Source organism: Thunnus thynnus, chromosome 6, assembly GCF_963924715.1.
Source record: "Thunnus thynnus chromosome 6, fThuThy2.1, whole genome shotgun sequence".
Lineage (NCBI taxonomy): Eukaryota > Metazoa > Chordata > Actinopteri > Scombriformes > Scombridae > Thunnus > Thunnus thynnus.
The window spans coordinates 17,431,385-17,455,987 of record NC_089522.1 but is presented as its reverse complement, the minus strand read 5'-3'; the positions used below and the strand labels follow the sequence as shown (position 1 = coordinate 17,455,987).

At 41.1% G+C, this 24,603-nt stretch overlaps 2 protein-coding genes across 7 annotated transcripts in view; one reads left to right on the top strand and one right to left on the bottom strand.

The window, feature by feature from the left end:
• hoxc11a (homeobox C11a) overlaps positions 1–13,289 on the bottom strand; it is a 76,543-nt gene extending 63,254 nt beyond the window's left edge. For 3 of the 6 annotated variants that reach the window (XR_010928669.1, XR_010928670.1, XR_010928668.1), the window contains exons 1-3: positions 13,200–13,289; positions 12,365–12,437; positions 1,510–1,647 (exon numbers count right to left, since the gene is read on the bottom strand). The gene's annotated coding sequence lies outside the window, so the exon portion shown is untranslated. The remainder of the gene's footprint in view (positions 1–1,509; positions 1,648–12,364; positions 12,438–13,199) is intronic. The other 3 variants (XR_010928672.1, XR_010928673.1, XR_010928671.1) reach the window with 1 other exon arrangement.
• Positions 9,033–23,348, top strand: calcoco1a (calcium binding and coiled-coil domain 1a). Its single transcript, XM_067592250.1, has 15 exons — positions 9,033–9,229; positions 10,372–10,536; positions 10,632–10,734; positions 14,356–14,558; positions 14,746–14,958; positions 15,235–15,383; positions 15,490–15,559; positions 15,679–15,834; positions 16,335–16,589; positions 16,839–16,964; positions 17,272–17,367; positions 18,358–18,448; positions 18,611–18,858; positions 19,130–19,227; positions 21,162–23,348. Exons 2-15 carry the CDS (start codon positions 10,405–10,407, stop codon positions 21,187–21,189), a joined length of 1,968 nt encoding a protein of 655 aa, XP_067448351.1. The 5' UTR covers positions 9,033–9,229; positions 10,372–10,404; the 3' UTR covers positions 21,190–23,348.
• The last annotated feature ends 1,255 nt before the right edge of the window (positions 23,349–24,603 follow it).

Below are 24,603 nucleotides of genomic sequence, written 5' to 3'. Positions count from 1 at the left end.
GCTGCAGCCCAGATGGCATTTTCTTTTATTTCAAGAACAGACTATATCTGAACCATCTCAGAGAGACAAGTCAATCTCAAGGTTCGCTAATACAGTCCCATGGACAGGGGGATAAATCCCCAGTAGGCAACAAAAAGCAGATCAATAAAGAAAGCATGTAAACAAACCACAGTGGAAATGAAGTTGAGATGGATGGAGAGTGGGATAGTGAGGGTGGCCAGCAGTGCTTCAAATAAAGCACACGGCCAGGGACAGAAAGAAGAATAAAAGGGCAGAAAGCCAGGGGGACTGTTGGTGCGAGGAGCAGTGGGAGTGCAAATGAGGAGAGGGAGATGCATGGCCATGAAGGAGAGAAAGGAGCAGAGAAAGAGGAAGAGAATGCGTGAGGGAGATGGGGGAAGCGAGAAATTGAGAGAGAGAAAAACGGTAGTGTAGAGGTGATTTATGCTAGTTGTATAATTTTCTACAACGCTGCTCTCCCCTCTTCCCCTACGGCTCTCCTTTCCTCCTCTATATCCCACCCTCCCACCAGGGTGTGCTCCTCCTCACTGTCACACCAAGAACAGTCCCTGGCCACACCAGCCAGTGATTAAGATTCTGCCGTGATGCGACTGCAGCACTTCGCAAATGGAAGACTGGACATAATTTCCCTAAAATGCTGTTTTTTATCACCTATTTCCCCTTCATCAGCTTGCCGCACACGATTGATAGCTGATGGCACCTCTGACAACTTAACGTTTTTATGGTTAGATTTATGGGCTATCTGCTCCTCTCCTTTTACAGCTCAAACTCTGTAAAAATGCTTATTTCTCAGATAAGGAGAGGGAGGGTGTGTGTCTATGTGTATGGAATCGTATCACACCCAGCTAAATGTATGTATGAGAGAGAAGGGCCCAGCTCACTGCATTGCAGTCCAGAACAGTGCTGGGCTTCCAGGACTTTATAGCTGTGCAGAGGCTGAAATTATCCCTGCGTGGCACCATGGATTAAATAATACTTCTCACTTCTTAGATAGCATACCACCTAACTCTCATCAGCTCCTTAGCAGCAAGCGTTTGCCATATCCCTCGTTCTAGGAAGTAATAAACACTTGAACACGAAAAGGGAAGTGTTCTCTATGCAAACAATATAGGTGTGTATTCATACAGAGACTTTTCTTTCCCACACACGTATATGCCTATCAAGGCATCATTTCCTGTATCGTTTTTTTTATCATGAAGCAAAACAGACACGCAGAGTAATATTGTAAGTGATCAACAACAATGTACGGTACATGTTGGATGAATGTGTGAAAAAAATGGTAAAGATATAGCATGACAGCTCATTATCATTCTCACACCAAGTTTAACTAATTAAGTTGAATAAGGAGAGTTTTGATGGCACTCAACATCTGAACACTTGAGTACAAATTGTCTTGATGAGTATTTGTTTGCATGCGTGTACGTGTGTGTGTGCATTTGTTGATGCAAGTTAGAGGTTTTCAGTGTAGTGGGGGTCTGCTGGACTTACTGGGCTGCAGTGGAAGCGTGGCCACTGCAGGTTCCCCTCCCACCCTGGTCAGATTTACAGCCAGTACGGGCTCCCAGTTAGCCTTCTCCTCTCCTCCACTGATGAGCCTGGCAGATCCCAGACAGACGCCCTGGGGGACTGGAGTGTGACAGGGAATGGGGGAGGGGAAAGAGAGAGAGAGAGAGAGAGATGTGTGTAGAAAAAGAGGGAGAGAGAAAAGGAGAGAGAGAACCAGTCTGATGAGATCGGTGATTCATAGACACCCAGGAGGACACACCCTGGAATGGGGTAATACCAAACATGTTTTAACTGGGCTGGCCCATAATTCATTAGGGTTACCAAGGCTACAAGGAGCACCTTAGGAGAGAGGCCCCAGAAATCATCTCTGCGTGTTGTTAGATGCAGCCCGTATAGGAGGGGAGATTAATATTCAAGGCTACAGTGTGCTCGCTCTTAGTGGAGAAGACCAATCTGTTGAGTGGAGCAAAGCAGCACATTTGATGTCTGCATATTTCCACATCAAGTCACAGGTTGTTCTGAATTTTCCATACCTTTTTTTTCCTTGGTACTGTGTCAGGGTGTCAGTGGAAATTTTATGACATGAAATATGTAACTGGAAAAATTGCAGCTGTAATGTGCTTAAATACAGCCATCTTCCCAGTGCAATAAACCCAGTATGGAGCTATCCTATTCAACAATTTAAAAAATCTTCAGTGTTAATGTTACTTTAATAGTGCTTTTGCAAGTGCCAGTGTGCATAATGTCTCATCACAAGAGATAAATATCATAATAATCACTATTCTTGTGTGAAATAGCAGGCTGATCCTTATTAGCAACAAGCAGAAAATTCACACTGTGCCATCTTTATTTATAAAAGGTCTTCTCCTAAAGCTGCCTTAGTATATCACATCGCTACTCAAATTTAAAACTACTATACTGATTTTGGAAAGACCATCTTCAAATAATATGCTTTATATCGATGGAACAACTTAAGCCTACAAAAATTTTACATGAACGTCACATCTCACTGGGCGATTTTAAACTTGTGATTGTATCTGATGCTGTTGTTCTATCTCTGCTTATTTCCTTTGCTTTAATCAGGTCTCTCTTGCAAAAGAGTTCTTGAGATAACCTGATAAAAATAAAGCTCATGAATACATTACACTGAAGTAGCGTACATTTGTAGTTCCTCATCAAATCACTAAATACAGAGTGTGCGTCTATTTCCACTCATTGGAAACCTTTTCCCACAAGGCCCAGAAACTGCCGTCAGCTTACCGGGGAGCTTAATTGCTCTGATTATTCTATGTAATTGCTGTTGCTTTCTGTCTTGACTTTTATAGGGCTGCAATGAACAGGTATGGCTTGATTGTGGGTGGCTTTGGAAAGTGGGCACAGCTCATGTTGTTTCAATTACATTCGGGGCATTTCTGTAGCACGCTTTGGTTGACTGAGTCAGATTCCTCATTTCCATTTTCCGAAAGCAAGTCGGGATTATGCGCATGAGACCGGAGGATGATGATGATGATAGTGAATGAGGCCATTACACCCTTACTCAGCACCTGGGAGGTACTGTCTGACTGTATGGCACTCAGGTTTATTATCACCTTGTTTCCTAACACAGCACCAGCCTGTTGACATCATACTGTGAAATTCTAGACATATGTGAAGTACTGAAACAAATACAGAAGTACCAGGTAACAACATGACCTCATGTGCAGTAAAAAGCTCTTCATCATCTCAATACCATTTAATAGAAGCCTATTAATCACATAATGTAAAACGTGGTCTCTTCTAAAAGGCCACAAACTGGGTTACCCATTGAAAAATGGTCTCTTTCTGATTAAGCAATCACATTGCAGGCATAAGCTGTCCAGTTTTCATAAATCACTTCAAACATACATGGCATTTGATTAGAACCCATTAGCAATGAGCAACAGTGTGTGATGTGCATGTGAGGAGGCATGTGCATGTGTCTCATCTCACATTTTCCATGGTCTGCTCTTTAGGATGTTCCTCATTAGTGTGAATATTAATGCGACCAGAAAGGGGGGAAGAGGGGAAGAAAAATGTAAAAGGAATTTGGAAGAGCTTTTTAAAGGGGCCATTTCATCAGAATCGTTATTTTTTTGCGGTTCTCTGAAGGCTCGTAACCGGCGGTCTATGAAGAGAGACATGCCGCAGTGGGGCTTAATTTAAAACCAGAAAGGTCACTGCGCTAAGAAAGGTCCTCAGCTCAGCCAAAAATATAAAATGAGGAGGAGAAAAAGAAAGCAGTGGGGGAGGAGGAGTGGGCCAAGAAAGAGAGCAGAATGAAAGGAGATCAGAGGATGCCGATTGAGAAGGGGGGACCCGAGCGGGAGGAAACACATTCAAGTAATTTGGAAAGACAGTGTTATGGAAGGGAGTACAAAAATGGAAAAATACTGAGGAAAGAGGAAAACTGAGGAAGGATAATGAATTGAGTTGCAATTGAACTGGAACAGGCTTCGCCATCAAAACAGATGCAAGGGCTTTTTTTGTTTACTTTAATGGTGTTTTTGTAAGTAATTTGTTATAATGGCCTACAATTTCAGGGAAAAACGCTGCATCCATACACAGTGAAGGACTGCCAATCTGTCCAACAATCTGTGTTGGCAGAAACACAACCCTCCCCAAGCCTTTGCTGAATTAGGCTCTCCGTGCTTGGTACTGGACCAGAGTGCTAATGGTCAGATGGGAAATTAGCTTTGTCATATGCAACTCAGCACAAAATAGGTACGACTTTGAAAATTACATTTCTCCCCAGATACGTGTGTTTATAAGTGATGATGACACTTGATTTGGCTGCATGTCATGTGTTGGACTTGGCCTGGTTAACAATAGTAAACCGTTCAGCAATGAAGTGGGCCTCCCCCAACTCTACCTTCCATTCAACAAACTAACACTCCCGTCTTCAATCACTTGTTTATCTATCAGCTCACTTTAATTGTCCGCTGGGTTTTTGACTGCACCACATTACATAAAAGCACACGGGAGCCTCATGGCAGCAGCAGGACAGCCTCTGATGTAAAGCCTCACGCTTTGCACAGATAAGGCGGGTTCAATTTTAATGTTGCTAGCACACCGAGACGCACCAGGCTCACTTGTAAAACAGAATGCCCCCTTCGCTTGTAAACGCAGCAGCCCAAGAGGAGGAAAGCGACGGGGGTTGGGCCGGTTGAATTAAAAGGAGGAGAGGAATTCCACTTGTCCAACTCCTGCAATCCATCCAGTGGATCAATTTCTTCTCTCAAATTCCCAATCCATTCCCCATCTCTTTTAAAAACTAATACCCAATTCCAATCAAAACTGCAGTAAAGCATACCTTGTAAAAGGTCATAGTGTGACCTCTGAGTTCTCTAAATTGGATGCTGGTTATCCCACTTTCCTTTGAAATACTGCACAGCCTGATATTAAAACTGCCCCGTACACAACCACACCACCAGTGGGAGCTGCATCCAGCCCATGAGTAGGTGTTGATTTTGATGCGAAGTGTCACAGCACGGAGAGCTTAACAAGATATTGGTTGTCTGTGTTGAGGGGAAACAGGAAACCAGAAGTCAAACCTAAACTAGAGCTTTGGGGCCCGGGAATGATTTTTAGGATAGGTGTATCTGTGTGTGCATGTGTGCTTGCCATAGGCAGAACGCCGGCATATAGTGGAGCATCTCTCCTGCAGCCAGCCGAGGGAACTGATCAGATGGACGATCAAACACTAATCATTCCCTCACGGCCCATACCGAGTAAAGCTGTCATTAATTTTGCGGAATTACATCAAATCTGAGACATTCTTTATGTGGCCCACGGCCTGTAGACAGTTATACGACAGGGACTGCTGCGCTAAGCAGATGGAGCAGCTTGGCCGTGCATACTAAATACCACCGTCCCCCATTTCTCTATCTCCACCCTCCCAACACTCTGCCCTCCTTCCAGGCACTCTGCTCCCACTCCCTCTTTCTTTGTTTTCTACCCTTCTAATGCCTTTCCTTGACTATATGGTCAAACAGCCTCAACGATTACATCACTAACCCCACGCAAATGGGCATTATTTAACTTGAAAATGCTCATATTGCTTTAAATAATACCTTGATAGAAAAAAAAACTGCATTGATTTGTATTTCTATGAGCTCTATTCACAAACAAGACACATCACACATTAATTTGATATAATGGGGAAATAAATTGCTCACTGACATAAATCTTTAATGTTTGTCTCTTGGATGTTGACAAATCTAATAGTTTACTTTGCTATACACAACAGAAGGTCATAATCCCATTTGAGGTTTCCTTGGCAACCGATTACTGCTGAAGGCAAGTTGCAATTTATGACCAGTGACACATACCTGCCATTCCCTTTGAATGAGACATGTGGTAAGCTATATTCAGACAGATCACCTCAGGTAATGAAACTGCAGCAGCACTCCTGGGCTATACCATTTTCTTATATTGAGAGGAATTCCAAGCCAGGCTGCTAGAAATCAGCAGACGACAGAGATTAAATTTGTGTGGAATAATCCTGCAACTGGTAAATAAACAACATATTTGGGCTTTTGTGCCAAAACAGTTGATTTGTTCTTCTAATACTTGATATTAGGGCTGGGTGATATGGACAAAATCAAATATCAAAATATTTTTGATCAAATACCTCGATATTGCAACAACATTGTAGGGATGGCTACTGGTGATTTCACAAAATATTTACACAATGAGATTTTTATGAATAAATCAACAGTAATGTGGATATAATGACTAAGTGGATAAAGGAAAATAATAGAACCGCTGGAACAGTCTGGTGAGTTCAGACAATTACATCACTTTATTGTAATGTAGCCTTTAAAACCAGGAAAAGACAATACTAATACCCACGGTGCAAAGTTAACTTTTTTGTCCACTGGCTAAATGTCTAGTGAATGTTTCAATTTTACCAGCCGATCAGTAGATTACCACTGTTTTTTTTGGCTGGTAAGTGAAGCTAATCTACCAGCCCCTTGAATATTTTACCAGCATTTGGCTGGTGGCCGGTGCTAATTTTGTGCCTGCTTATGCCATATCACAATATTACAATATCCAAAATCTAAGACGATATCTAGTCTCATATCACAATAGATATAATATCCATATATGGCCCAACTCTAGTTGATATTAGTCTAGCTTGTACCTCCCAAAGAAAGAAGATGGTGTGTCTGTGCATGTGTGTGCATGTTTTGGGGGTGGGGGTTGGAGGGGGGTTATGACAGACAGAGGAGCCATAACAGCAGGCAACCAGGTCAAGATCAAGCAGTTTCATGGACAATCCACTTTCAGTCTAGTCTCTATTAGGGTGAAGACTCACATTCCTACAGCACAGCCATCGTCTAACTTCACACAACAGTGACGCTTCAAAGTCAAGGCTATCTGAGGTCTGCTAACACTTCCTGAAATACCAGTAACACAAACAGGAGCCAGTAGGAGCCAGCGTATATGATTAATTCTTAACCAGGTCTTAGTTTATAGTCTATAGTTACTGCATAAAAGAAATCACAATAGAACCAGATCAAAAAAAAGACAATTATTTTGAATCTTGTGGAAGCTACAGATGCTACAAAATCATGTTTACAATTTTAACACTTTTAAGATCTTTATTTCCTAACATCATACAGTCTATAATACAAATATAAACAATGGATAAACAGTAACTGAATAAGCTAGTCATTGCAGTACAAACTATTTAATTATCCCACTGCATAGAGAGAGCCACAACCTCCAGCACCACTTTGCTCACACAGGCTCAGCACACTATTAATCCACTTAAACACAATTTATAGGGTCTCTACATCGACTGTCCGTCGGCATAAAATTACATGAAGCGTCCTTATAGTGTCTTCAACAGACTAAATTAGCCAAACTGGACTTACTAATTGAGGAGGAGTAAAGTACTGTGTGACTGGATTGACTCATCAATGAGTAGAGATAAATAAGCAGGCTAAAACAGTATGGGAACATCAATAACCATATGTAATATATTATGAACATTATTTAAACTGTGGTTACTGAGGCATGATTACATCAAATACTAACTGTAATTTCCACTTCTATGATCTGGGTATTTGCTTTATTGTGGTTTCAGGAACTCAACTGCCTCACACGGTGTGCTGCAATGGAATAATGTTATTAAACCTACTGAATAATCATTTTTTAATCAAGATTCAAATTTAAATAGATTCAAATAGAGTTCACATTTACAGGAATTATAAAAGCAATTTCAAAATTTGTATTTTAATTCAAAGCTCCAAATTACACACTTTGATCCAAGACAAACAATATAACTTATTTTATACACTCCCATTTAAGGATTCTACATCAGTCCTTTCCATTGTCTGTGATATTTCTGTCAGTAGTCAGTTACATACTCTGCTTGTTCTGTTTTAATATATGCAAAACCTTCATTGCGACAGTCGTAATTTATGCAAAGTTAAGGAAATGTCTGCAGCGTTAAGTGTCTTCATTTTCCTATTTCATGCTGCACCCTATTTAATCAGTGTCCTCTCTTTATCAAAAGTCTCTCCGACAGTAAAGAAAGAGACAAAACATGGGCGCTACCATGGCTTTACAAGGTCGTAGGACAGTCTCAAGAGGCTAGAGAGCATGCACTGTGTGTTTTAGTGGTTTTAGGATATGGCAACAACCTGAATACAAAGCACTGGGTTTTCAAGATGGTATACTGCCATCTGCTGTCCACTGCCGTAGCATCATCGTGCAGGACAGCTCTCATTTGTCACCACATGTTACAAGACACAGGAAGAGCTCTGAGGCATCTCTCACAGAGATTGACATTCTGGGACTCGTTCCAAACAGTAGGATTAGTGGATTATTTGGGAATTTCTCAGAATAAAACCCGAATTCTCCATTAAATCTAGAACATGGACTCATTCCAGCTTTTCCTCAGCAAAGTTACACAGATAACTCAGTAAATCTTGGAACAAGACGCTGCTGGACATCAATTCAACTCAATTAATAAAAATTAAAATAGCCAATATAAAATATTTAAATTAGTACAAAATGATATAAGAGAACTGATTGTATTTTAATGCCATACAGCTGCAATAGAGCATTGGGTGTAGGGTTATAGAGGGAAAATAATGCATTGGTTTGTACAGTAAGTGCAATGCAAACATTTATGAGACATCTGTAGCCTATGAGATGATCTGTTGCAAATGAAAACATAACGGTGAGCGAACATAGGTCAAATATTCACTCCTCCTACACTCCGTTTTGCTAAAATCGTTGTTTTCCTCCTCGCACAAAAGAAATATTGGCTGGTCAACGCCACACAGTCTGACAACCAGCGACTCTGAGCATCAGATGAGAAAAACAACAGCCGCCGATGACAAGCATCATATTACGTTTTGTGCGACCTCTGCTTCTCCGCTTTGAGCTTGGGGGTTGTAGTTTATAGTGCGGTGTTTCAGCGTTGTTTCGCCGACCTAGTGGACACCAGCTCCCACAATTCCGCGGTGGGAGTCAACCTGTCATGCTTGTGTTTTGCTTTGGTTTTTTGTTATTGTTTCGAGTTAGAGGAGCAACTGAGCCCGAGGAGGAAAGCACGACTTTGTCTCGCTCAGGTTTTTTTGTTGTTTTCTCACGGCTCGTGACTTCCTGTAGCTGATAGAGAGACGTCTCTCTGTTCAGACTGTTTACAGAGAAGTCTAGACGATAAAAGGTAAGCGAGATGTCAGAGATGGTCGGCAGAAAATGTGCGCAGATACTGTCTGTTGTTAACAAAGCCTGTTATTGTCTCGCCTGACGTGCATGCGCAGCACATCAACTAATTAGACAGCGATAATTAGCGAGTACAGGTTCAGATCTGCCTGTAGTGGCTTTGAGGAGACGTTTGTCTTTCTAAAGCTTGCATCGATGCGCATGGTACTCAATGTTTTCTCGACATGTGCTACTGTTGGGCCTCAAGCCTCGTGCTGTGTAATATGAACCCTGGAGAATACGCTGCTACAGTAGGCTGTAGTTTTGTCACTAATCTGTCGTTTCAGACGGCATCTGCAATATGTTCTGCACTATTCAAACTATTAAAGTTTCTTCCCATATTCCTGAATGTGGAAAAATGCGTTATTAATTTAGAAAAAAAAAAATCCCCATTATTTTATTTATATCATACCACAAGAGATAAATAAGGATGATAAAGTCACTCAATCCACAATTGTAGAGCACATGTTGTCATTGGTCTGTTTATAGTCTCTGCTGCACTATTATGAGTTCCTTTTGCCCTGTGTTGCTGTTTTAAAGTGTGTCTGAGGGAGAATTTGAATTTTGCCATGACAGGTAGGCACATATGCCCTATAGTGGGGTCAATGCCCCACACACAGCTAAATGAATAAATAATGCTTTCTGTAAGCTGCACGTGTCTCCAAGCAGTGTGGCAAGCAGCAGTTCCTTAAAATTCAAGTAGTGTATTTCCTAGTAGAATTTGAGCCCTGTACATGCTAGAGGCCCCAGACACCTTGTACCACATGCTTACACGTGACGGTGTACAATAGCAAATGATTTTGACACTGACTGAAATAGCCCTAGTGACAAACATACAGTATGTCATGTTGCTCAAATGCCTTGCTGTCACTGCGGTTTAGTAGTGGTGTCCTTTCCTCAAGTGTGCACTCAGTCAGGATATCTTTTTACACTGAATGAATATTCACAGACTACTGGCTCTCTCCTGTTTGTTCTCCAGAGGTCACCTCTTACCTATTTCAGCTTGTCTAACCATGCTTGTCAGTTTCTACCTTGAATATGAAGTGAACAACCTAAAAAAAAACATTTGGATTCAAGTTTTAATGTTTGTTTTTTTCCCTGTAGGTGCAAAAAAGCCTGCCTTTGTTTTTTGTTGCCATGGAAAAGGCTTGGCGGGTGGAGTTTAGAAACGTGGGCTGCAGTTACTTCCCTCAGAGCAGAGTCGACTGCCACTACACACTGAGCTCACAGCACACCTGGGCCAGCAATGACTGGATAGGGCTCTTCAAGGTATTGTTAACCTGATGATTGTCACAAAAATTATACACATCCTTAAGTATATACATCCAACTGCAAAATAAAACTGTCTGCATGTTTTCTACCAGGTGGGATGGTCATCAGTGAAGGACTACCACACGTTTGTTTGGGCACTGGCTCCACCTGACTATCAAGAGGGCACAGATGTCAACTGCTGTGTGCATTTCCAGGGTACTCGTGTCCTTGTTCTCTCACTTTATCTACAATAGTTTGCCAGAACCTATACTTGTACACTAGATCCACAGATAAAACCTTCAGTTGGAGATTGCTGTTTCTGTGAACTGAATTGGTCTGTTGTTCAAATAGCTAGTGACTAGGGGTGCGTGATATATAAATAATGTGATAGTTTAGGGATAGTAATATTTAGGACGACATGACAGAGAGGTAAAGCTGTGCTCTCCTTTAAAGTAACTGATCAGAATCATCGATGCTATCAACACAAACCTTCTGAGACTAAAATACAAACTGATCAATATCTAACTTAACTTCAACTCAATGAAACTGTAAGTGTGTAAAAACATGTGTGCGGTCTGACTGTAGAGTGTTTTTCTTCACACATTCCCACCTGACTGACTAATCGAGCTACTTGTCTCTACCTTTTTAGTTTTCTCGGGTTATCTTTATTTTCCCAACATTGTAACATTCTGCTCTAAATACTGTAAAACAGACAAACAATCAATCAATTGTTGACATCTGAGTTGAACCAGACAGATACGTCTCATCTCATGATCATGGTTAGCTAAGGGCTTTATACAGTCTTTCTTGTGTGACGTATTACACACTACAGAAGTTGTTCCTTTTTCTGGAACCAAGCAAACCAGCAACAGTGTTACATTCACTTTCAGCCATGCTCTTTGCTGCAGCTGCACAGCCATATTTATAACATGATATGACAAATTCCTATTACATAAAAATCATACTGGTATTATCATGAACAATATTATATGGCACACTCCTACTAGCAACTTGTGCATTGAGTGGAGAAACATTTTAGGCATTTGTATCTTTAAAAACTATTTCCACAGAATTCACAGAAGTAAAAGGGAAATATCCTTTGCAGAAGACAAATATCCCTCTAGGCTTAGTCTGTTTAACAGACAGCCTCTGTCACAGTTTGAATGAATTTCTTTAATAGGCAGGAGGTTGAGTAATGAGGATGACGAAGACAATGGCTCAAAGCCTACTCTGAGTACTACCACTCACTGGAGACTACAGCGTTCACTCTGTCCTGTCTGTCAGCAGCAGCTGATAAGCTTGATTCAGTGTGAGGGGCACGTGTGCAGCAGGTGAGGCATTGACCTCTAGCAGAGTGATTTATCACTAAGTTAATCATACTGTCAATGTCATTCTTCAGTGGAAGGAGAGCAGAGGAAACAAAGTTTAAAGAAACCGCTGATGGTTCCTTATCACCAGCGATGCAATGATTTAAGGTGCAATATGTAAAAAGTGTCAAATTCATATTCCACACTCCAAAACCATTGGGGGCAACATGTCACCAAAAAGTTGGGATGTCTTTGACATAATAATTTTACTACATTTTTGAATGTTTTAAACTGAAATTCACACATAATTCTTACATATTGCACCTTTTAAAGAGAAGGTTGCCTGCACTATGACCTAAGCTAGTGCTGTGAGTTGCAATACAGCTCATAAACTTTGCTCCACTGTCTGTGGAAGATGGGAAACTGTCTGTTTTCCATCTTCCTCCTTTACTGTACATGTGTTGTGAAACAGTATTTCCAAGTAAATCAAAATGAAGCTACGGCCTGTGTGAGATAAGGATAATATTAGATTAGCTTACTTTTATGGGCTGGATGAAGTCATTGCTGCTGTCTGGTCACAGTAGGAAGCGGGAGGCATAACATCATCGGTTCCTGTAGGTTTAGGATGAGTAAAAATAAAATAAAAAATCACAGAATAAAGAATGTGGAGAGACAGACAAACATGGTATACTTGAAAATAAACTGAAAGTCTGTTGCAAAGGTAAGCTAATAGTACAACTAACCAAGAAAACAGTTATATAGTAGCACTATCAATGCTAGCAAACCAAAGACTTGCTGTGAGAGACAGAAATCATGGATGGGCTCATCAACAGGAGCTGCTTATACACGGGCGTTAGATGAGAATTTTATGTCAGTATTGTCACTGGACTTAGCTAATAGAGCTAGGTAGCTGTAACATATCGCAGTAGCTCTGTGATATGTTAATGTTTGGGCCCCAATGACTGCAAGCTACACCTGTCCACACCGTGAAGTTACTGTTTTGTTTTGTTTTTTAATAACTTTCTGACACTCTGTACAAAAGCCATTTAATAGTTGGATGTATTGGTGGTTGGCTTGCTATCTAACCAAATACAGACACATTTGGAGCCGGTCACAGGTGTATTTTCCCTCTTTGGGCAGAGGTGAATTGTTTGCACCTGCTAATGGGACGCCATGCTGAACATGATGTCTCTCTACTGAACATAACGTTGCAGAGATTAAATTGGTAACTTTAGATAATAAACAAGTGTATCTCAACAAATGTATTTCTTTAAGTACAGACAAAGAACCCACTTTGATAGGCATCTCCAAACTGAAGCAACACTTGTCGAGAGTTAAGCTAGTCAGTTAAGCTAGTGGTTAACAGTTACTTACCTATTTCAGGTAGCTTGTTAAGTATCTTAACAGAAAACGGGAACAAAGTCGAGGCAAGGCGGACATCTACGTTGTATATCAGGATGAAGAAAGTTGATTCCAGTCCGGGTTAAAGTAACAAAAATATACTAATTGCTAAGGAGTTCGCGTTATCTCCACTGTTCACTGTTTATTCCGACGCAGGTAAATTCAAAAACGGCGCGCGACTTCTTTGTCGCTCACCTGTGCTGAACGAGCTGAGTGCTGCCGCCGGTGGCCGGAAGCTGTATTGCAACAGGCGCCGAAAAGAAATCAGTGTTACTGCAATACGGCATTAAAATAGATTTTCGGTGGCACACTGTTTTATGAATGTTGCTTTATTTATCACTTTAGCTCAGCCATATCATATAAAATAAATGTGTTACAGGCTTTTATTGTATAAATACCAAAATATTGTCAGCCTGTGTAAATTTATTGTAACCTATAAAGTGATTAGCCCTTCCAAATTTAGATGTAGTTAGATTACCTCACCTAGTTCTTTTTATACACTATGTATAGCTAGCTCCAAATGAAGACAGAGCTACACTATTGTCCAAAAGTTTTATATACTAAAATGAGGCTGCTTTCCACCACGAATTGTTTTATTTACCAGTTAACTTCGTACAAAGTTCAGTAACAGAAGAAATCTAAATAAATCAATGTTTGATTTGAGCATGCTTTGCCTCTTAAAACAGCACCAGTTCTCCTCAGTACACCCGCACACATTTTTTCTAAGTACTTGGCACTTCCAAGCATGTTGGAGAAGTTGCCACAGTTCTTTTTCAGGATTTAGGCTGTCTCAGCTGCTTCTCTCTCTTCATGTAATCCCAGACTGACTCCATAATGTTGAGATCAGGGCTCTGTGGGGGAGGCCACACCATCTGTTGAAGGACTCATTGTTCTTGTGGCTGAAGATAGTTCTTTATGACTCTGGCTGTATGTTTAGGGTGGTTGTCATGCTGCAGAATATGTTTGGGACTGATCAGACACCTCCCTGATGGTTTTGCATTAAGGACAAGAATCTTAATATCTAAAGTGCCTAAAACTTTTGCACAGTACTGTACTTAGAAACACAATTATTTCTCTCTGCAAATTAAATCTAACACAACTCTCTTCTTTTTTTGCCACTGCTTTTTAGCTTCCTACCTACCCAAGCCCAACTCCCAAGAGTATGAGTTTGTATATATTGATGCTAAGGGAGAAGTTTGCTCCCGCAGCCCTAAATTCACATTCTGCGCCCCAAAGCCTCTTGAAGATCTGGTGACCCTTGAGGAGGAGGCCCATGGAGAGGAGGAAGGCACAGACATGTTGCTGGTTGTACCCAGGGCTGAACTGCTGCAGGTGAGGATAACAAATATAGGATAGATTGATTAAATAAATGTGAGGGAGAGTATTTTTTCAGTTTTGCAAAACGAATGAGTGCTGATAAAACACAGATGTTAGGAAATCAATACTGTAATACCGCAAAAACATGAAAGTACAATTATGATACCCCATCCGCTGCCTCCTTCCTCCTTTTTCTTTTCAGAGTCGACTGCAGGAATGTCTGCGAGAGCGAGCTGAGCTCCTGCAGACCCAGGAGGCTGCAAACAGGCAAAGGGAGAAAGAGAAAGGGGAATACAAAAGAGCAAGGGAGGCCTGGGACAGACAACACAGAGAGCTAGAGGCTGACATCGGCAGGTTGCAGGAAGAGCTGAAGCAGAGACAAGAGAAGATGGAGGAGATGGAGAGGATGCAGAAGGTGGTGTATGGAGCTTAGCAAATGAAATGCGGCAAGATTATTTAATTAGGATGGATTCCATACTTTTCTCTGTATCTGTAGACTTATTCTCAGATGAAAAGCACAAGTCTCAGCTTAAACAATATCCAGCCATTTTCAATATGAAATTAAATAACAGTAATTCAGTGAAACGCCTGGGTGATTGTATTAAAATATTAGAAATGATGTGATCTGGGTAGTCTGGCCATGATAAATTCAAATTTCTCTCATAAACTTAAAATGCCTCTTGTCTGTTAGGAGGAGGAGGCTTTGGGAGAATCACTTACTCGAGAGAAAAGTGCTTTATTGGATGCGAGGGAGGCAAGCGAAATGCGAATCAGAGAGCTGGAGGAGGACATCAAAGCCCTGACACAGAGAACTGTGGAAAGAGAGACCGAGTTGGAAAGGTTTGCCATTTTCTTTTTTTTTCTTTCCTTCTTTAAGATGTAGTTTTAGTATTACATGGGTCACAAATACTTTTGATTGTCAGTAACCAAATATGTGTGTGTGCAGGATGAAGGAAAGAGCAAAGAGAGCAGGAGCTCAGAGGAAAGAAGAGGAGGGTGAAAGAAAGAGCCTGCAGGTACTTTCAATTCAGAACATGTTGTATATACTAATAAAACCTGTGTCGAAGCGGGTTTTTTTCCCTTCTGTATCTCTATCTCACATTTCCCATCTGCGTCATTAATTTCTTTCTCTTAGAACAAGCTGGAACAGACAGAAGGTGAACTCAGAAGCCTGTCAAAGGAGTTCCAGGGCCTGAGGAACTCGCTGGCCCAGAGAGACACCAGCGTCCTGCAGCTCCAAAACACCATCACCACCCTCACCCAGAAACTCACCACCGCCCACAGGAAAGAGGTCAGACATTTCTCTGAAAGTCAAAGGAGAAGGAGTTGAAAGGAGGACTGTTAGTTGAAACTCGACAAGGCAAATTCGCATGCTAGCAGCTCCAAATGTGTGATGTATCATGACCATCTATATGCTCTTGAATACCTCACTGTTTTTCAGGAGAAATATTATATTTTTGATTTAGCATTTCTTTTAAATGGAGGATTAGTTGCCCCTAATACCATCATTTATTTGAGGAAAATATGTGATCTCAGTTACCGGAGATGAGATGTGGTTCTCTGTTACTTATACTTTGTAATTTCACCATTTGATACATAAATGTATTTCTACATAATTACACACATCCCAAATCTTGGGACGTGCTTGTATTTACGTAAGACATAATTTTGATATTTCAAATTCAGAATTTATATTTAATTCAGGACTGGCATTCTGTAGCAACCCCCCCCCCCCCCGTGCAGGTAACAGATTTGTAACCAGCACATTCTCGCTTGTTCCTAAACGATCAGACGGAGAGTGAGGCGGCACTGAGGGAGATGCGTAGTCTGCGGGAGCGCCTGAACACGACTGAACGTACTGCAGACGGCTTGAAGAATGATCTTAGTGCCATGGTAGCCCAGAGGGATCACGGACAGGCTGAATTGCATCAGGCCCGTCTTCAAGCTGCCCAACTAACCCTTCAGCTCGCAGATTCCAGTCTGGCCCTGAGGGAGGGCAGAGCCCAGTGGGCACAGGAGAGGCAGAGTCTGCAGCGTACTGCTGAGGTATTGCACATACAATCTGAGGTGGAGAATTTAGAGGCAGGAGTTCAAATGTTGAATATGTTTGGCATAATGTCCTGTTGCTGTCCAAATATCTGAGTTATGTTGTTAGATGTCATGAAATAGCATCTGATGACTTCAAGATGAAATGTTCCCACACTTCTCCTGAGTTCCTGATCTTATGGTGCATTGCAGCTATGAAGTCGAGTTGAATGCTGAGTAAATGTGTGTGTTTGCGTGTCAACCTGGCAGAAGGACCATGAGCGTATGGAGAAACTCAATGCAGAGATGCAGAGGATGGAGGAGAGGCTGCAGGAGGAGAGGATGGAGAGAGTGAAGCTGGAGGTAGAGCTTGGGAGAGAAAAGGATTGCAACCGGGTGAGAAAGACCCCTAAGAGCTTATCGCGTTCAGTGTTTCTTTTTATAGGCTCGTTTTGTCACTTAACTTATATATAGTAATTATTCGTTTTCCCAGGGTGAGTGTGTTTGTAGTTATACTGAGCACAAATACATGAAAGCATAAGTGCACAAAAAGCAAATTTACTACAGCTCATCTCTATTTTAGTGAACTTTACTAAGATTTTAACATTTATCATTTATTCATTTACCTTGTACAGTATAGTACTACTGACTATCTGTTGGATGGTTCTCACATATCCTGTTGTCCTTCCTGTCTGGCCTGCAGGTTCAGCTGAGTGAAACCCGCAGGGAGCTCCAGGAGTTGAAGGCCAGCCTGAGGGTCGCTCAAAAAGAGAAGGAACAGCTACTTGCAGAGAAACAGGTCAGAGACTTTTTTTTTTTTTTGCAGTCACAGGTTGAATCAAACAGCTTGAATCTGTACTGACAGAATGTTTGTCAAAAAAGGGGAAAGATGTAAGATCTTAAAGTTAAGTCTATTCATGTGAAAACACTGATGATGTCACGGGTTCTGACTTTGCTGATGTTTTCAAAGTGCTGAGATTAAAACAAATAATGGTGCAAGAACAAAAATCTCAAATGACAATCTGTTGAAAATGTTTGCCTTGTTTATAATCAATTCATAAAGTCTTAAGTTTTGTATGGATTAACAAGTGAATTGTGGCTGTTTTACCCTACTTGAATATCTTTGTTCAACTCACAGCTGCTGTCAGCTGCTGTTTAAATTTACTACAAGTTAATAACTATTTGCATCACCCTCAAGCTGAAGTGCACCCATGAATCATTTTTGGGTTTTTTTTCAAAAGCTATTGGTATTAATAATATAGTCATATTGTGTGTGTAGTGTTGTGATGTAACATACACAGAAGTATGCTGGTAATGTGAATCTCCCAGGTGTTGTGGATCTTTCGTCTGTTGTTGTCTTCGTAGTTGTTATTGTGCTATATAAATTGTTTATAGTGCAATATAAATCAGTGGATTTCAGAGCAGTCAGTGCTGCTGTTGTTAAAGTGCCTGCAGAGTTTTTGTTGGCTAACCACCATCCCGTTTGCCCACTACTGGCAGAGTAGATGGTCAGTGTTTTTAAAGTCAGAGTCCAGCTTCATTTTAACATCCACCATATGGCAGCATAGCAGGCAATCTGCGGCACATCATAAATCACACGTGTTTACATTTTTATTGTGAAGTGATAGTAATATTTATATAATAGAAAATGTTGTGTATTTACTATATAATCATTTTATCTAGCTTGAAGGAGTTGGACATCATGAGGGTTATGAGAGAGATAGCTGCTGAAGCCATGATTAAAGTCCCACCCTGGTGTGTGATATGATGGCTGTATTTTCCACTACAGGAGTTGATGGAGTACATCTGTCAGCTGGAGCAGAAGATGGGAACGGTGGTCAGTGCCAAGTGGAGCGACGACACCCCCGTCGCTTCTACAGGTGATTGGAACCACACGTTAATCTACTGTTTGCCCTGCAGATGTGATGCGCAGTGTTAATTATCATTCAACAGCAGCACTAAGTATTGTTCAGAGCGGCCTGTGTCGCAGTGCTCTTAGGAAAAGTAGCCATTTTTTCTTTGCTGATGTTTTTATCTGGCAGGGCGTCCAGACAGTGCGTTATCTGACTCTGAGGATGAGAACCCAGAAGCCCTGCAGCCCCTCCGTCCACCAAGACCTCTGGGACACTACAGTCTGTGTGAGCAGGGCCAGTCTAACTCCTTGCTCCTCACTACCCCTCCCCCCTCCCCCAGGGAGGTGGAGAGGAGTGCGGTGGTCATCAACCAGCCGGCCCCTCTCTCTTCGCCACACCAGGCTGGAGCCGACACTCTGGCGCACAGCTCTGATTCGGTGAGACAAGCTATCTGAAGCGTTCAGCGCCACCATAGTGTAATTATATGTGATACTGAAAATGAGCTATGTCCTCATGCTGATAGCCATGCACACCATTTAAACATGGGCAGTGGATCGTTTGATATAGACATTATCCCCCTAGAAGCAATTAGGCTGCTAGTTTGCAAGTTATTAGACTGTAATAGCTGCTGGACATGGATATGTGTTAAGTGTCTGTGTGTGTGTGTGTGTGTGTGTGTGTGTGTGTGTGTTGATGTCTGGTGTTTAGGAGGAGGAGGAGGAATCTGATACACTTCAGTGTGGAAGGCACAGCTCTGGAGACGAGACAGCACTTTTGCTGCCTGAACACACGGACACTGTTCTCAGGTACAACACACACTATTACACAAAAAATACACATGTATAGAGGAGGAGGACTGAAGTACTGAAATCCATTATTCTCAACTATCACATGTATAATACTCCATTAAATGTCTTGCTTTCACAATTTTACCAATGTAAAAGTATATTAGTATTTGCAGAACAATGTACAAAAATGTCATAAGTACAAATTGTCACTTTCAGGAGATAGAAAGTAACTAAGTACATTTACTCAAGAACCTTACTGAAGTACAATCTTGACACGCATGTACTTTACACGAGTATTTCCATTTTTATGGAACTTTATACTCCACTAACTTCCAGAAGGAAATTATTTACTCCTGATAAAATTTCAAAATCTGTTTGGCTTGTGACCCTTTACAAAAAAGCAGTGTCTAGTTGGGGCCATTTGTCATGTTTCAAATATTTATGAGTTGTCAGCAGTTCCACAAAAAAGAGAGATTTCACCTCTAAACTTCTCAGATGCTTTCATTTAAATAACTATTCAAGGCTCAAAGAAGTAAAATTATCTAGTGTTTCTGTTTGTGTGACAGAACTTTTTTACCCCATTAATCATCTCACAACCCCTCAGATTTATCTTATGACCCTTTGCAGGGGGCGTGACCCCTAGGTTGGGAACCACTGGACTAAATTACTGTATATAAAGTAGTTAAAGTAGCTTTAATTCAACAAGGTACAGGAATAAAATGCTGCTTAAAATTGTTGCATCAGTATTAATCGAATAATGTAATATGTCTTATTATATCAGTCACAGGAGCCATTTTTCTGTGTAATGAGTACTTCCAATTTTGATACTTGAGCACATGTTGCTGATAATACTTCGGTACTTTTAAGTACAGCAGGATTTTGAAGCTGGACCTCTATTTGTAACAGTATTTTTATATTGTTGTAGTTCTTCTTTCATCACCCGCTGTCTTTCACACTGTTACATTGTTATAGTTGCATTAACACTTTGAAGCATTTAATGTTGCAACTATTTTATTAAACGCTAGTGTTATAGCTTCTAAAGTGCAGAGATAATGTGGACACACGGACATACTTCACTCAAAATATATTGAATCATTAAGGTCAGCATGCATTCCCAAGACATTACCGAACATGTGACGATAAGACAATCACAACAAATCATGCGCAGTTGAAGATTTAATGTTTAAAAAGTGAGATTTGCATTACTGGCTGCACATTAAAATGAACATTTCTTTCAAACAAACAAGCCAACAAATTTCTGCCTGTCACGCTGGCTGGTTTAAACTCCAGCAATGCATCATATTTTATGAGCTCATGACTTGATTTATGTGTACAACCTTACTCTGCAAACTAATTAGTGAACACAGGCACCAGGGAAATGCAGTGGAGTAGAAAAGTATCATATTTCTCCCTGAAATATAGAAGAATAAAAGTATAAAGTATCTCAAAATGGAAGAATAAAAAAAGTACTTATACTTTAAATTTGCACCTAAGCAGAATACCTGAGTAAATCTACGTAGTTACTTTCCATCTCTGGTCTTATACAGAATTGGTTTCAGGCGCACACAATGAATTCAATGCTTGCTAATGCACACAGACACATGCGACCAATTATTTATGGTGACAGGGTGAGTATGGCTGGAAGATGGAAGTTTTGAATATGTGGTCGTAAAAGAAGTTGAGTCAGGGTGAGGAGGGGGAGACTGTGCAAGACAGAGCCGGGGCAATGGAGGGGCGAGATGGGAGGACAAGGGGACAGATAAGTTGACAGCAAGCTGTAGCAATGATTTACCTGAGGGGTGTACCACAGTCACGGGCCAATTTTCAGCATCATTAAAGCCTTCGCTCTCCCTCTCAGCCACTCCTTCAGTCTAACCTCTTTCAACCAGAATGTGTGTTTCTTTCAGTTTTTCACACACGCACACTCTGCTTTCTGTCTTTCTTTCCTCCAGTGATCTGGCCGACACCTCGCTATGGTAACCAGTGGACATCCGGCCCACGGCCACGGCAAATGATCACAAAGAGGAGGGGGACTTTCTTGGAGTTGGTGTGTTTCCGCATTACTTCCACTAACAAGCACACATACAGCTCTATCACTACACAGACAAAATGTTGATATGCAATTGACCTCGTATCTGCCGTGAACCTTGGTTTTTTTCCCCATCTAGACTGTTGTGTTGTTGCCCTAGCTGTTTGGTTGTTAGGCATGACATAATGCTTGTGGAGGCAGGTCAACACCGTGTTTATGACTGACATAAGACTGTTGCACAGTTTGAAACGGCGGGCTTTTAGGCACGGGCTCTGGCATTTGAGAGTTTGCAGGCTGTAGCGGAATGATTTCTGTTGAATCATTGCTATGTCGAGAGCTTTACGATGGATATTATGTCGTTTTTATGACATTTGTGATTAGGAGTCATGACAGGCACTGTAATTATGACGTTTTGTGCAGGCTTAGCTCCACTGAAGATCATGGCAAAAGTCTCTTCCAGCATTAAATTTCTTCCGTAGCCGCTTTGAACGCTATTCATGGCAGCATAAAGTAAAGATACAGCATCATGCTAGAATTATATCACAGTAACGTAGGTCTATGGCATCATATTTCTCCTCCATTTACTCAGAACTAAGATTTGATATGCACTTTCTTGTACGCATTAGCGGCTGATTGTTATCACAGGCAGTTCAGGAGATTTAGAGATGCAGAGGCTCTCTAAGATGGACAGGGATTTGAAATAGAAAGCTTATTGAACAGATTGTTTAAAGTCTATTAAGATAGATGCCAGATGCAACTTGCTACTTCAATAATTTCATATCATTATTATTATAATGTTAATCATCATAAGCTTTTCACTATAGATGCAATTTTTACTTTAATGATCCTGGATTTTACATGTCATAACTATTGAAATGCTAATTTACTAGCTGGTCATTTGGATATTTAGTCTTTATTACAGTTTGTATTGTACAGAAATCTTTAATTCACACTTACAAGCAGTTTTAAATTTGTGCCTAAAATAATTAAATAAGAGTCTTATCAAAGATTAATCACATTTATAGATCCTGACATCATGACATGGTGTTGGTATTTTCCCCTAGCCCGATGGCAATGTACCGCCTAATAAAAAAAAAAAAAATGGCTGCCTACCTTTTAATCAATACTGTATGCATTTTTCATGATTTTCTATTTATAATTAACTTGAGTTATGCTGCAATGAAACTATATTCAGGTTTAGTTTGAAATAAGTGTTTTTGGTTTTTCACACAACTGTTTGTGCAAAATGTGTGACAATTTTCCGTGCTTGGCTAAGAAAATTTGCTAGACACTTTGATGCTTGATTTTATCTGCTGTATTTGCACCCTATTTTTACTATAGAAGAGTTTTTAGATGAAAAAGTTGATATATATGGATACTTAACAATGTGTCAGGTGTGTCCTGTCATCGTTATCTTAATCATTACCATTGTGTGTTGTGTTTACGCATATGTTATCTACACTTTTTTTGTTTTTTATTTACTACTTTTAAATACTGACTCTGTTAAGATTTCATATTTGAGGTATTTTGTTGCGAGATGTCGGTGTTAATGAAAGGGAACGATACCAGCATGACCAGTTTAAGGTAGAAGTGTGTCAGTGATCTGCAAAAGAAATAGATTTTAATGTTTAAACAGCTTCAGCAGGAACAGGATTATTAAAGACGTTATGAGAGGAGTTTCAGCAGGTTTTGTAGTAAATGTCTGCCCAACCTCTCATTTACCTTGTGTCACTATAGGTTTGCTGGTTACATGTCGATTCTCCATATATAGAATGTTTTGAGGAGTCTGGTATTCTTTCCCAGAAGACAGCACACTACATGTATTCTCCATAGTCCTTGTTTGTGGTTGTAATTTGACTTTATGTCTTGGGGAAGTTATTTTTTTGTTGATCCACTGAGAGCTCCAGTGCGAGTGCTCCTCGTCAGGCACACTGTCGCACATTGCAATAAAGCTCCGGCGGTTATGGTTTGTTTTCGAAGTTTTGTGTGTGTGTGTGTGTGTGTGTGTGTGTGAAGGTTATCCCACATATACACCACTGTGTATTTTCTTATCAGTCATGTAACAGGGTTTGGGCGGGGTTCTGTATAATAAAATGGTTTATGTATCCATTATTGGTTCTAATGTGTCTTTTTCTGGCCAAAGATCATGGCAATATTTTGATCCTCGCATGACATTTCACTGGTAATTAACTACGCCATTTCGTTTCACGCAGCTATATAGTCTATTCCCTTTTGGCTCATTATCAGATACATTTCTCATTCTGGTTCTTTCTCTCTCTACTCACCTTTGGCTCTCCATCAGTCCCCCCTCAGGGCTGACCTCCTCTTCATCCTTGTGCCTCCCTGCTCCTCTGGCAGTCTCCTGCTCCCGCTTTTAAACTCTCCTCCTGCCCCTCTACCACACTCCCTCCATCTTAAGTCTGGGGTGACGATAGCTAATTATAAAATCAATGATGCCGGGCTGCCTAGTTTACAGCCCCCTCTAAAACCTTAACTGGGAAATCACTGTGGGATTGATGACTCCCTCACTCTTTATCTCTTTTAATTAGAAATGTAAAAGATATGAAGACCCAGAGGCCAGAACACATCTCCTAGTTTTTATGACCCCGATTCCTGCCTGCCTTCTCCAAGCTCTAGCTCCCCTGCCCAAATCACCCCTTCCTCTACCTGGCCTTGTTTATTTCCTCTTCCTCTCCCTTCATTTACCTTCCTGCCGGCACACCTTCCATTCTCACTCTTGTCACAGATACCTTTACCCGTTTCTTCATCACTTTCTCCATTACCCTTTCTTCAAGATTGCCCGCCTGTCTCTCTGCTCGTACCGGGGAAGGTGTTAAATTTATGATCTTTGCACTTGAAAACGTTTCTCACCTTCTCCTCACCTCTCCCTTCTCTTCCCTTGACTGATTCCCAACCCTCCATGGATTCGCTGCATATGTAACAAATGATGAACATGTCCTTTTTGTCTGTTCTGTCCCAAGCAGAAGACGCACGGTAAATGATGTGATGTTTCACAATATGACCCTGCTCCCGACTCCATGCATCCAGCACGTGACATATACGCCTTTCTGTCATGTTTATAGCTCTGGGTCCACATCGAAAGACCCTGCAGTTTTTTTTTATCGCATCAAGCGCAGGTCACATGCACCTCCATTCTCTGCCTTTATCACACCCTGAGCCCGGGCCCTTCCTCCTTAACTGATGCCAGGAGCACTTGGGTTCACTGAGCTTTATCCTCCTGATCACTCTCTGAGGAGTCAGGCTCTGCTGCTCCATTATCTCTCTTGTGTGTGTTGACTAAAGCGCCAGTGCAGTTTGCTCATGTCGGAGGCAAACTCAGCGGGATGTGCAGCAGCGTCTCTCTC

What these genes read in the sequence shown, in the direction of transcription:
- calcoco1a (XM_067592250.1), top strand. Translation starts at nt 10,405, where the DNA reads ATGGAAAAGGCTTGGCGGGTGGAGTTTAGAAACGTGGGCTGCAGTTAC. An exon ending in CCAGGGCTGAACTGCTGCAG is followed by an intron (nt 14,559 to 14,745) that starts GTGAGGATAACA and finishes TTTTCTTTTCAG; the next exon opens with AGTCGACTGCAGGAATGTCT. An exon ending in AGATGGAGAGGATGCAGAAG is followed by an intron (nt 14,959 to 15,234) that starts GTGGTGTATGGA and finishes CTTGTCTGTTAG; the next exon opens with GAGGAGGAGGCTTTGGGAGA.